This window comes from Coturnix japonica, chromosome 23, assembly GCF_054131305.1.
Source record: "Coturnix japonica strain WE chromosome 23, WE-NBRP24, whole genome shotgun sequence".
NCBI lineage: Eukaryota > Metazoa > Chordata > Aves > Galliformes > Phasianidae > Coturnix > Coturnix japonica.
In genome coordinates, this window is record NC_140685.1 from 8,499,934 (window position 1) to 8,513,590 (window position 13,657).

Sequence of the window (13,657 nt, forward strand, 5' to 3'; positions counted from 1 at the left end):
GGATCTGCACATTAAAGACCTTTATTATTTAGGAAGGAGGTGAATGGTCACCACCAAGAATCTTTTGCAGCTCATCTGAAATAGAAATTCCACACCTAACACAGCAATCCTTCCCGCACCCACACCTTGGACAAACTTCCTCATCTCAGTGCAAGAACTTCATGGTGCTCAATTTTTACAAAACTTTTTAGATTTCAGTAGATTTGCACACAAACCTGCTGAACAGAACACGTGTTACATAATAGGAACAACACAGATATTCCCTCTGTATCATATGCATATTCTCTTAAGAAAAAAAAACCATAAAAACAAACAACAAACCAAGAAGCCCCCTAGCTGTGTATACTCAAGAAAAATCTATATTCTATAGTTCTATAATCATAGTTCTACATATTCTGTAGTTCTATATTCTGTATTCAAAACATACTGTCTTCCACTAGACCTCCGAGCCGTGAAAAACCCTTCAATCCCTCCAAAGATGAAGACAGGTTGCTTTGTTGGCCAGAAGTGTCAAAGCTCCAGATCCTCCTAAAGCTCATGTGATCTGTGTGTCTATTTCCATAAGCCTTCAGAGAAGTCTCACTCTTAACCTGCAGCCTCTTACCTTCATTTCAATTATATAGGAAAAAGAAAACAATGAGAAAGATATACACTGTTCTGTGAGGTTTACTAAGGCTGGGTCACAGCTGCAAGGCACGCTGCTCCTTTAGAGGGTGGTGCTCTCAGGTATTCTCTGCATGAGCCAAAGACAGGAAATTCCAAAAGAAAAATGAAGATCCATTTCAATGACAGCAAAAACCCAACTTGCATTCATTCAAGTAGAGTTCTATGTTTAAACAGCCTTTCTTCACGCTGCCCTGGTTCAGCAAGAAATTCGAGTACATAATTCACTTTAAGAGACTGTACAGGGACTAACGGGGCCATTCAGGTAACACACTGAATAAAAAGGTTTGTCTCAAAACTCCTCTTAAAGAAGATGAGGGAAAGTTCTGCCCAGAAGAAGCAAATCATAGAATTAAGCAATTCCTCTTAAACTCTTTTATTCCTAACCTGTCTTTAGGAACTTGCACATATCTGTTGGCCTGATCTCATGACCTATCCTGCAGCCTAAAGATGTTGTACCAGTTTGATTCATCCCACATGCAAATGGTCCCCTACAACACTCTTCAGAGCATTACCAGATTATCACTTGCACACTGCCTACCTTCTGCAAGAATCCAGCTCTGCTACAGAGCAAATTTAGATGTGAAAGGTCGTTACTGAAGTAACTTAGAACTAAATCCAGAACAGAAAATAAAAATTCAATTAAATAGCTGTAGCAATTTCTGTAAGAAATTAATGCTGTAATAGCACAATATCCTGCAAGATAGAAGATGTTAAAATAAATCCACTGTAAAATAGTTCACTGAGATTCTATTTCCAGTTTTAAGACAAAAGTGGGAAAGTTATGTTAAAAGCAATGCCCAGAACCACTGTTTAATTGAAATTGATTTTCTAACTTTCTTGAACTCCTAACAAAGCAGATTTTCATTTGTCAGCTTCAGTTAAATCAACCTTGACAGTTAATTACATTGAAAAATCCAGATTTTTGGATGCAGAACTTGATGAAGAAAGTGTATTACCTCATCTCTTGATGCGGAGTCAATCTCAGCAGCCAGTGACTGAGCTTTTGTTTGTGTTGCAAAGAGATTTTTAGCTTCATAAATACTCAGACTAAGAATCTGTCCATTAAGATCATCATTTTGGTCACGAAGTTTCTGATTCTCCTGTTTAAGGATGAAAAAACTGCTTTTAAGTTTTTTCTACATGGATTCATTGAAAAAAAAAAAGTCAGCTGGTGTGGATGAAGTACAGTAAGGCTGCAAATTAGCAAACAGCTCTTAACAGTGAGAGTCATCCCCTCCTGAACTGCAGGTGTTTCCTAGGTACGCAACAAGTTAAAACTTAATTATAAGTTCTAGACAAATGTAAGGCACATCTTAAGCTAAAGTGGAAGTGAGTGGGGATACAGACACCTTAAGCAGCATACTGGCACATGCAGCTATAGGAATTTCTCTGAGCAGTCCTGCACAGTTCATTTGGACTCACCCACAGACTGTGAGGCCCTTCCCTGCTCACCTGCTTCAGCCGTTTTATTTCATGCTCCATTTCCACCTCTCTGGTTTTAGCATTGAATTCACTCACGCTGGATGAGGAACTTCTCCCGCGCCCAGGACGCTCACATTCCAGCTTGTAGAGCTGCAAGTGCTCCAGTTCTTTTCGCAAGTCTTCAATAAGCTGCAGACAGGCAAGGAAACATGTCTCTCCAGCCTCTGCATAACCAAACCTCCCTGGCAGCTCTGTGCTGCACCTTTGCACTGTGACAAAGGACAGACACTCATACAACAGAGCCTCCTGCCTTCTGTGGAAGGGCAAGACACCTGAACTGCTTCAGAGGTGGAAAAACTTTGATGTCTATGAGGCATAATTCTTCTTTCAGTCTTAGCATAGCAAATCTTACAGCATGAATTCAAGGCTTCCAGTTCTCAAAGAGTTGTAAACCCTTTGAGATCATCATTTATTAGGTACCCTTGCAACACTCATTACCCTGTGGGTATCCCTGTCAGAGATGCTCAATCCTACAACACCTTCACCAGATGTTGTATTTTCAGTGTTCATCTTGCATGCCTATACTTTTTCAGAGGAGCTTTCATGCAGATAAGGTGCAATTGCCTGGTCTTACAACCTTCCTCATACCTACCTCCTGTGTGGCTTCCCTCTCTTTGTTGAATTCCAGTCTGTTCTGTCGCAGTTTGTCCATCATTCTCTTGTACAAATCCATCTCATCCTTCAGTCGCAGACTGGTGTCCTCCAACCTATCTGACATGCGTTGCCTTTCCTGGAATAAATGGAGTACTTTTACAGCTAGTTTGCATGTGCACAAGCCAGCCTCAGCTTTTCAACGCAAGTCTATAGACACATCTATCTCTGCTACACCTACATGACCTGTCATGCATCTCAGAGCACCCCTAATACTAAAGGTGACCAGTGCTCCAACTCTAATAACATTCTTGTTCAGGGAAGGCCAGTAATAAAACCTGAGCCAACCACTGTACAAGTCTGCCTTTACACAAATCAAGCTACTGTCAAATTGCACTTAACATCAAAGACAGGATCCACACTCAGGACTTTTGTTACCTCATCTAATCTCTCCGTTTGTGATTTCAGCCGCATGACGGTGCTTTTCAGCTCACCATTTTCTTCTTCCAGTTGCTGAACCCTGTGTCAATAACAGAAGTTTCAGAGAAAAACGTCTCTTCAAGAATGCAGACATGCAAAGCAGTGTGATCTAAAAGAACCATTTCACTTGTACTTGATAGAAAGACTATACAGAGAAACTCTGCCTAAACTTAGCATTCTTATCACTGTTGTGTGCTTTTCCTGTTTATTTTTAAGGCCAAGAACACTACACTGACCCTTAGATTCTTAAATTCAATTACAACATGTCAAAAAAAAAAAAAAAAAAGAAAAGAAAAAAAAATCAATTGTGAATAAATGAATACAGAGATAAGTGCCTGGTACAGCTGGCCACAATTCTCCTTGAATCCACGCCAAATAACCAGCTAAGCTGTCTACATGGGCCACGTGGATTAAAGCATTAATGTAAAACATCCTCTATGCTTTTGGACATTAGACATGCAACTGCACAGCCACTCTGTGGAACTTCAAACCTGTAACCATCTGTGCACTGTCTGGGTGTGAACAGCCTACATTTATATGCAGTGGAAGAGAACAAATTTGTACACTGTTCTGGGTGGCATCAAGTTGTTTGTTACCTTGTATTCAGCAGTTCAATTTCAGTGCCTTTCTCTTTTTCATACTTGCAGTAAGCTTCTCGATGTCTCTTTATCTCTTCTTCCAGGTTTTGTTCTGCTGACGTCTCTTGGTCTTTCAATAGCTCTTCCAGCTCATGAACTCTAAGGAAGCCAGGTCTCATTTCAGTAACAGTTTCACACATTTTTAAAATGAAATAACGTGTGCAACTTCACTGCCTGCTTTCCTTCTCGCTCTTCTATTCCATTCTACTCTACATTCTCTCTCAACACTTGACCTCTCCTGAAAGTTCTCTTGGTGTTCAATTTTCCCAACACATGCAGAGTGTAGCAGTACCCACCCACCCCCTCAGCAATAACTAGACTTCCATTCTACGTGGATTAAAACAACAACAACAAAACAGCCACAACAGAAAACAACCATGGTAACCCCTTTTATTACAAACATTCTAAGTTCTCAGTATAGTAACGGTACTAAGAAAATTGTTTAGAAGGTATCTGCTTGCTGAAAATTTAGTAAGGCAGTCCAGTTCCACACTTGGACTTCTCACATGAAGCCTTATCTTGTTTTGTTCAGTCAGTCCTAAGGCAGAAAACTTGGTTGTATTTCACTGAGATGTTCTTTGCCCTCAACTTTGTTCTGGTTCTGCTGTGACACAAAAAGGACTGGTTCCATGATTAATTACCTGTGAACTAACTGCGTATTCTCTTGTTTCAGTTTGCTCTTCAGATCCCCGTTAGTCAGGTTATCATTTTCCAATTCTGTAACCTTTTTTTCTAGGTATGTTACCTGGAAGAGAAGGAAGTAGAAAAGAAGAACTGAGAGTCTGAATCTCTTTTCACACCTCTTCACTGTTTCTAATAAACATTTTGCTAACAAAGCCCCTTTGAAGAGACTATTTTCCTGCAAAGATGGTGGCAAAATTAAGCTTGAAGGTAATCAGTGCAACGACACAGTAAAGAAGTACAAATACAATGGCTCCAGATCTGTACTTTCACAGTTCTTCATTTTTCTGAAGCAGAGTTTTACTATTAATGGAATATCTTAAGACATTTTGAATGAACTACTTCAGAGCACTCACTGCGAGCAACAGAGCTTCATCAGTTGACTTGTGTCTCGAGCAGGATTTGCTTTAGGTACATTTAATTGCAATGCACACAGCTTCTCACCTTTTCAGTTATATCATTGTCACAGGAGTCTATACTGTCTCTGAACAGGTCTTCTGTGCTGCCATTACTGCTGCTGAAGTTGCTATTGTGGAAGAGCTGCCTGAAAGATCACAAGGATAATTCTTTTACTTGACAAGGAGAGAGGAAAGAGTCTATGTGCTGCCTTACAGCCCTGTTTTGCACTTTGCACAGATTTCAGCACCAGATGTTCAGTCATCTCAGTGACAATTACCTCTGCTTAATCACAAGCCTTACAAAGGACTGGTAACTAAACAAAATCATACTGAGAACGGCTAACGACGTTAGTTGCAGGGTGTGAGATGTCCATTGGTTTCAATAGGATCCATCAACAGCATTAGCAGTTTTTAAATTTCCTAGGTTCACTCACACTACATACCAAGGTGTATTTGCTTTGTATAGCTGGGCCTACAGAACCGCAGTCTAAAGGAAAAAAACATTAGTGTTCTTATTAGAGCTCTTCTCACTTCGGGGGCCTGCTCCAGAACTAACAGTGACTTCTGTGTTCTATAATATCACTACAAGCCTCTTCTCTCGAAAATGCATCTTGGCACATTTTCGTTTTCCTAAATTTATTCCTCCTCTCCCACCGCTGCTTGCTATTGAATTGTTAAAGTAGATTCCACAAGTACTCAGAAAACAGTTGAAGACGCTTACCTTCCAAAAGCTGTGCTTGATATTTTCCTGTTAGGGCTACAAGGATACAGAAGCAATGATACAGGAATTAAACACTGAATTCAATAGCCATCAAATAAATCTCAGTTTAAGCTCAGACCAAATAATGAAACATAACATTGGCATTTTTCAAGAAGTCAAAAAAAAAGAAGATTTTGTGAACAATATCCTCAAACAACTTGATCATGGACTGCAGTTACTGACAGCGTGAAGATGAGCAGAGCCACAAGTTACTGCAATCGTTAATAAGTCAATTGGTGAGGACTGTTACATTTAGCAGAGATTTGTGAATGAAAACCAGAATGAAGTTAAGATTAGAAATATCACAAAGGGACACTGAGTTAGTGGTGGACATTTATGTGGGATTCCCAAATTTCGGATGATTTTACGAACAGATAGCTTGTCCTTTACCATTATACGTCCCAGTTCAGCACAAGGACTGAGATGCTTCCAATTTTTGCAGTTTCCTTTTAGAGCCAAAGACCACTTATTATCCAAAGGATGGACTGCATTCCAGACCAGAAGATTAGAACCACATAAACCCATCTGGAGAGGCAAATATCTAGCTGCCTCTTGACAAGATGCCATGTCCCTGGGCACACTCAGCTGTACCAAAGCACCACTCTCCTCCTGCCATGTATATACTACTCTGCTCATAAAACTACCAAAGATCTAGTCAGGCACAGTCTGAGCTTGAGCAGACTACTTGCTAGGGCAGGAATACTGTTCAGATCAAGTACTATGCTACTGTGTCAAGAGAAGAAGCAGTGCACTGTGCCATGGACTACAAAGACAGGCAGGGTTTACATTTAGTTTCTAGGGGGAGCTAGAAGCCCATCAAATGATTTCCTTTGAAAACCTTAACTAATGGTAGTTCTGTGGGCCCAGCACAGCTCAGAATTGGTTGGAGTGACAGGGATAGAAATGTAAGGACAGCTTATAAGAACAAGAAAATGTGTAAGATGGAATGGAACACAAGGAAAGAACGGGCTCTTTCTTCCTCTCTACCCGGCATTAACTAGTTCTTATTCAAGGGAACACTGCTAGAAGCACTGCAGTAGGCTGCTTACCTGTTTGCTTTCAAGTTTTTCAGCCTGGCTTCCAAATCGTTGAGTAGATTAATCTTTTTGCAGCACTGTGAGCAGTAAACATCCAGTAACTCGCTGTTATAAACATGCCTCATTTTTCGGGGAGTTTGGCCAGCACTGTTTGCAGGAAAGGAGAGATATTACTGGCTATAGTAACCAACTCACAACAGGTTTTCCTCCTGACTGTGTGTCAGAACCACAGACAAGGGACTTGGGAAGCCACCTCTCACCACAGCTCATTTACCTTAGAGGTAACAATGAGGAATGCTAGTTTAAGGCTAAGCCTACCTGCCTGAGCTGAGTCTCTACAGAGTACATATTCTGGGCATCAGTGGAGAATCAGTTTGGGCAATAGGAAGAATAGCACAAGACGCACAGAGTCCATGTGATGCACATAGCAAAAGCTGCTACATTTATGTTTCACCTCAGCAATATCCCCTCTCACATCCTGCCCATCTTCCCCCTGTCTGGCATGCAACCTGAAGAGTCCTTTCCCTAAGAGAAAGGCAGGAAGATGAAAAACAGCAGTTGGTCAGGAAGAAGTGACACAAAAGGAGAAGTGTGAAGCAGACATAGGTAAAAAGAAGAAAATAAACTCAAATTAAAAGAAAGCAATCATGACACGAAATGCACAGAGCCTCAGGAATGAGAATGGAAAGGACTGCATAAACCTGAGAGATGAAGGAAGTAAGTCATCACCATGAAAGTGCAGCAGAGAGGGGTGCTGGCTCTGCATGCATGACCAAGGTGGTAAGGTTGGATTGCAGAAGTCCTTGAAACAGAGGGTAGCATGCAGGGGTTGCATGTGGAACAGTGGGATGGAGTGAGCTTGTTCTGTGTCAGCAATGAAGCACGAGATCTTCACATGCTTTTGATTCAAGCAGACAAATCCTGGAAAGTCTCCGTGCTTGTTTCTTCACCAACTCTGTTCACCCATTTCCTTGCATGGGGAAGGATTTTTAAGCCTTTTAAAGTCTTGTTTCAAATCAACCTGTCTGTATGTGGAACTTCATCTTACAGGATAACATGAAAGATTTGTGGTATTAGAACTCTAGCAAGAAACAACTCTCACAGATTTCTCCACTGCACCAGGGTTAATTTAAAGCATTAAGCTGGTTTCTGACTTGCAGCAAGTAACTTCCAGTATTAACCCTTAACTGTGACACCTCCTGCCTGCAATAGAAAGAAAACTATGCAAGCAGGAAAGCATATTATTTATTATATATAAAGCAGTTATTTGCCACAGCTCTGATTAACATGTGTAGTCTGCTCACTGGAAGGCAGAAAATGAACTGATAATATTTTCCTTTTGAGGCAAGTTTACATAACCACTGGAAATTGCAGTACGGTCACTCAATCTCAAAAGGAGAATAAAAATGTTTTTACAATGTTTGTTAATGAATAAGGAGCAACCTGGAAGATACAGATGAGCCAAGGTCAGAGTAGGCGTTGGTTCTGGTCTCATCATCAGGACAGGGGCTACTGGGAGTAAAATCCACATCATCTCCTTCCCCATAGTCTTCAAACTGCTCTTCATTACTGATGGAATAAGTGGAGAGGTCAGATGCTGCAGAAGGGTTGTGAGGACTTGCCCTGAAACAAGAGGTCGAAACATCTGGAAGGCCATCTTTGACAGCATCTCACCTCATATGGAATGTTGCACCTTTTCAGTTTGTCCCCTCACTCCACCTTTTAAATGGGTTACAAATTCAAATGACAAACACATCTGATATGCATTGAGAAGCTACAAACAAGATACCTGTGAGATGGGTTTGGATCAGCACCAATCACCGCACTGAACAGTGCAGCTCAGCAACTCTCAGCCATTGCTTCCATGTGGCAGTGAAGACTTTGCTTATAGGACTCTGTCTGAAGGCAAGAACTATGCAAACATCTCTAAAATGCACAAGCTAGTGACAGGGATGTGTACAAGACTGAGGCAGTGACTGCATTCCTTAACCAGTTTCCCAGTAACCCTCATAAGCCTTTTCCCCACCACCCATGAGCTCCAGCCACTCTCTTTTGTGTGGCCAGAACCAAACTTCAGCTCACCATGTGCCAGATGATCTGGGATATGATAGTCACTAAGACCACAGATGTAATCTGAGGATATGTGTCTTTCAAAGGAGATATGGACCACAAGAGAAGGCTGCTTTATGACCACTAGTACCTAATGTTGTGCCAAACAGGCAGGGAACAGCCCTACAACCAACAGAGCAAGAGCAGACGAAGGTACACAGCTCAGCAGAGCCAGGCACAGTGGCAGCCCTGATGGATGCAACTGGCTGTGGTAGCTGAGCCAGGCTCCAGATGGACTTGGGGGAGATAGCATGCACCAAAGATGGCTGATACACAAACATGACCAGTGGTCAGTCATCTTGCTCTGGAAACAAAAAGCCTGGAGCCTCCTTGCACAGCAGCAGGCTGCACTACAGGATCTGCCCCAGGGCTGCCTGTCAGGCTTACACCTCAAGGGTGAGAGATTCCCTACCCACAACAGATACTCAGTGACTTCTAGCCAGCCTCCTGAAACTTGACTTTCTGCAAGACTGACATTTTATTGCTTATGGCTTGCTAACTTGCCATATGATTTGAGTGATATAAAGGACTAATTGTACACATAATCTTTCAGACAAACTGTTAGCCAGCATATTCCTTCTAAATCTCATGACTCAATGGGAAACTCTCCTTAACAGCTTTGTCTGACTCTGTTCTCTATTTATCTGTGACTTTGTTGTCACAAATCCTAAGTCATGTAAGTTTTGCTTCTTCTTTCCTATGAGTGACATATAACCTTATCTGTACCAACCCCCGAGGACAAAACAAGATTTTAGTAGCCACATAAAAACTTTTAGGAGTTCCCAAACCCCCTAGTTGGAGGGGGCAGGATGCACAACATTGCATCCCCATACATAAGAGCCTGAATTATACAGTTTGAAGGCAAGATACTTATTCCATAAGTAATATAGCTAATGGCTATCACTATGATGACAGGTGCTTAGAAGAACCAGGAGTCACAAGGCAAGGAGAAAAGTTCGATGAAGAACTGACAAAAAACCTGAATTAGCCTGATGAAGTATCTGAGACTGCTAAGGCAAGCGAGAGAAGGCCAGATCCCAGCTAGCTGAGAAACACTGGAGAGCAGGAATGAGGCTGCACAGAGACCATCTGAAGTGACCAGAAAAGAAGACAAGTGAGGAAAACTCAAGAGGAACAAACCAAGATGACAAGTCAAAAGCAAGGAAGAAATTGCAGAGGCTTACAGAGCAGACCCAGCTGAGCTCTGTCCTGCTCTACTGCATTAACACAGCAAAGTGTTTGGGTCCCTTCCCCTTCAACCCAGGTTTTACCAGCATTCTCCAGGTACGCACCTGTAAAGAGTCAAGTTAGAATTACTGAGACACTCCTGTGTTAACAGCAAACTATGGTTATGGACGCACATGCCAGGACACCCTGTGTTAAACACAAATTACTGCCACACACTAATGGCCACATAAAATTAGAAACATGCAGAATTAACTTGGTACATGGAGCTGCAAAGCAAATCAGCAGTGCCCATATCTTCAGATAATTACACATACAAAAAGCTAAAGCAATATTCCTCAAGTCGTGCTGCTCTGTGAAAAGTCTTTTAACTCCTGCACACAAAGGGCACAGGAACACAGAAGGTTCTAAGTTTTGGGTGAAGCCAATAAGGTGATTCTTTCTGAAAAGGGACAACCCAAAATTTTCACTTCTGCACACAAAACTTAAGTCCTACAGGTGTCCACAGAACATGTCAGAAGCCAGGGATGAGGCTGTCCAGGAATGGATCAGACATCTACCTCCCTTATATTTTAAATTGATATCCAATTTCTAAATGCTTCAGGCATCCTCAGCCTCCCCAAGCAGGAAACAGCCAAATAAGAGCTTCTTCCTCCTGGGTCCTTTCACATACACCTCAGAAAAGAGGGCTGCCATGGGGCAAAGCCACCACTCACTTGTCATCATGCAGAAACAGGACACCAAGCATGCCATCCTTCTCCTCGCTCCGACACACATCAGAGGCCTCTGAGCTCTGGGCACTCTCAATAGCACTGTCCATGTCAGATTCATGGTGAACCTCCTGCTGTGCTAGAGTCATTGTGTCCTCATCGGGAAAGAGCTCCGACTCGCTGTAGATGCCTTCGCTGTCCAAGTAGGCGCAGTCCTGGATTTCACCACCCTAGCAAAAGAAGAATAAGAAGTCATTTAGTATCATTTTGCTGTTTTTTTAATCTAGAAAGAGGTATCCTTTGTAAGAAGATTATCGCAGGACCAGCTCTCAGCCACTTCATGTGTTAATATGATCAATTGAACAGAAGCAAACCAGGTAAGTACAACAGCTTACTCTGTCTTTGATGCTGGGCAAAAATCTATATGACAGCAGTTAAAAACAATTATGGTAAGCCCTGGTGGCAATCAGAGATTTCAGAGAGCTGGGGAGAAAACAAAAAGCTTCAAAGCCATCTGTTCTTGCTTCCTGGAACCACATCCTCATTGAGTATCAACTAAACTAAGGCGTCGCTCTTCTCACTGTATCACTTCCCTGTCGTTGCTCATCCCCTCCCTCCCATTCACAATAATAAAGGCAAGCTGCTTTCTGCACCTTGAGAGACAAACAAAAAAATTATTTGATGACAAAGTAAAGCCAAGATTTCACTGTCCTTTTTTTTGCCACTTGGGAACACAATACTGCCTTGGCAGTTCCCATCCAGTGACACAAAAGCTACCTGAGGTCCCACAGCACTGCCCTGATCCAGAGCTCTGCTTTCACGCTCACCTGCAAGACACACAGGCAGCTTTGCCTCTGAACTGCTGCCAGCAAGCAAAGACAACCACCTACTTAAAGCAGAGTTTACTGGCACATGTAACAAAGCATTTCATTCTGGAACACTCCACCCTTTGGTCCCTCAGCCCTGCACTGCTGTGTGCCACAGCTGCTCCTTCTGCACTCACCTGCCTTCCAGGCATCTACTGCTGCCCAGGACACTCCTCTGCTTTTGCAGAACTGGAGATATTCGATGCCAATGAGAGCAATTTCTCCTTAGTGGCTTTTCCATCTCAACATAAGAGCCAACCAGAAGCTGCAGCTCTCAGATATGGACAAACTGCTATCAGAAATGCAGGCCTCGCTTTCCATTTTCTCCTAAAATATTTATATGCTCCCTATATAAATCCTAGCACACTGACCTTTGTGATATTCCAGCAGTGTCCAGGAGTGTTTGTGTACTCTAACATTTCTTCTTTGTGCCTCACAGCCGCAGAGCTCCCACTTCTCTTAAAACATTTAATGCAATTAGGCTCTGTCTGCCATTACAGAATTGCACCAGCTGGCAAAAGCCGGATCCAAGCTGGGAAAAGAGGCACCCAGCACACAGTGGTTCTGTGAAGCATGAGCTTGCAAATCAGGGCAGGAAAGAAGAAAAGAACTCAGCACAGCCCTACCCCCCAATTAGCATCTCTTTTGAGAGGTCCTGGAGAAGTCTCTGCTTAAGCAGCACAGCACACAGATCTCACCGGTACTGAAGAAGCTCACACAAGGAAGTAAAGGCCGAGTTCTGTGTGGATAACACCATGCTTTTTTCTAATAATGGCATCCTAGGTGTTCTCGACCCACGTGTTACTGACTAATGCTGGGAGATATTTACATGTGTGTAATTGTTCAGTGACTGCAGTTTCTCACAGCAGCCCAGTTTCAGTTCTGCTTTACAGACCACACCTAAAGGAACTGAACTCAAGACAAAGACTGAGTGCACTGCTCTCCATTTGCTCCTCCACAATTAGGCACCTACAGTACTTCACGTAGCAATTTAGAGCTTGGCAAGAACAAGCAGTATTCAGGCAGTCCTGAAAGAGCTAGCTGAGCCCCAAGCATTGTGTTAGAGATTAGGAGACACTTCTGTCCTGAGTCACTTGTTTTCAGTGCACATGCGTGACCCAAAACCAGAGCGAGAAAGAAAGGGGTTCTGATGCCCTGCCTGTGAATCACTGCTGCTCTGTGCAGCACCCTCCTGTGTGGGCTGAGTTAAGAGAGATGAAGTTGCTGCTTATGGTCTTGGAATATTCACATTAAAAATATGCTGAGTCCAAACGGTAGCAACACAACGTAGCTGAGAGTAGCAATAAGCACGGAGTACTTAGCACTTTATCCAGCCGGCTGCTTAAGATATCTTCAAGTGCTTCGCAGGCAGCGGGCCAGGCTTGTGTAGCAACTGTTGAATATTCAGCAACAGTTTGCTCTATAGGAGCACCTGCTGCCCGGAGATCCGAGGCCACTTCACAGGAACTAATGAATTCCCTTCCTTGAGAGAGGCAATTGTGTGGCTGCATTGCAGACAGATGAGCAGGCACAGTCTGCCTTCACACAGCCACCCCAAACAGAAGCAGGAGCCAGAGATTCCCATGCACTGCTTCTCATCTGTGGGGCAGGAGGGGGCACCGATGCCCAGTGGGCACGGCACAGCTCAGCCTTACCTGCAGCAACCCGGCAAGGCTTTCCCAGGTTGGAAGCAATCCATCCAGCAGGCACACAGTGCAGCTGGGAGCTGTAACTCAGCTGACAGGCTGTGTGACACACTCACATCAATACCTTCACGTTGAAGAGCAGTCCCACTTAAAATTCACTCCCACCACAGCCCAATCACCAGCATTGCTGACACTTCCACAGCTTCAAAGTATTCCAGAGGGAGCAAGGAAGGCAAGATGAGCCGAGTGTCTCACCACCAGGCAATGCAATCAGCAGGAGCCAGCACCACCGCATACAGCATCTGAACAAGGTCCCTCAGAAGGATCCTGCCCCTGACCTGTGCCCATCAGAAAGCTGAACCCATCAGCAGCAGGAGAGATGGAAGCCTGGGCTCCTGGGATCCCTGC

At 43.2% G+C, this 13,657-nt stretch overlaps 1 protein-coding gene across 8 annotated transcripts in view; it reads right to left on the reverse strand.

Annotated features, from left to right (window-relative positions):
- The window catches only part of RAB11FIP4 (RAB11 family interacting protein 4), a 70,005-nt gene that overhangs the window by 8,264 nt on the left and 48,084 nt on the right, over window positions 1-13,657 (reverse strand). For 4 of the 8 annotated variants that reach the window (XM_015879655.3, XM_085523140.1, XM_032448240.2 and 1 more), the window contains 11 exons: window positions 10,744-10,967; window positions 8,177-8,356; window positions 6,746-6,880; window positions 5,658-5,693; window positions 4,983-5,082; window positions 4,499-4,602; window positions 3,816-3,956; window positions 3,178-3,259; window positions 2,741-2,878; window positions 2,119-2,277; window positions 1,623-1,766 (listed from right to left, as the gene is read on the reverse strand). In XM_015879655.3, the coding sequence (XP_015735141.2) occupies window positions 1,623-1,766; window positions 2,119-2,277; window positions 2,741-2,878; window positions 3,178-3,259; window positions 3,816-3,956; window positions 4,499-4,602; window positions 4,983-5,082; window positions 5,658-5,693; window positions 6,746-6,880; window positions 8,177-8,356; window positions 10,744-10,967 (1,443 nt within the window). Of the gene's footprint in view, window positions 1-1,622; window positions 1,767-2,118; window positions 2,278-2,740; window positions 2,879-3,177; window positions 3,260-3,815; window positions 3,957-4,498; window positions 4,603-4,982; window positions 5,083-5,657; window positions 5,694-6,745; window positions 6,881-8,176; window positions 8,357-10,743; window positions 10,968-11,740; window positions 11,771-13,657 lie in introns of those variants that run through there. The other 4 variants (XM_015879657.3, XM_085523143.1, XM_085523142.1 and 1 more) reach the window with 3 other exon arrangements.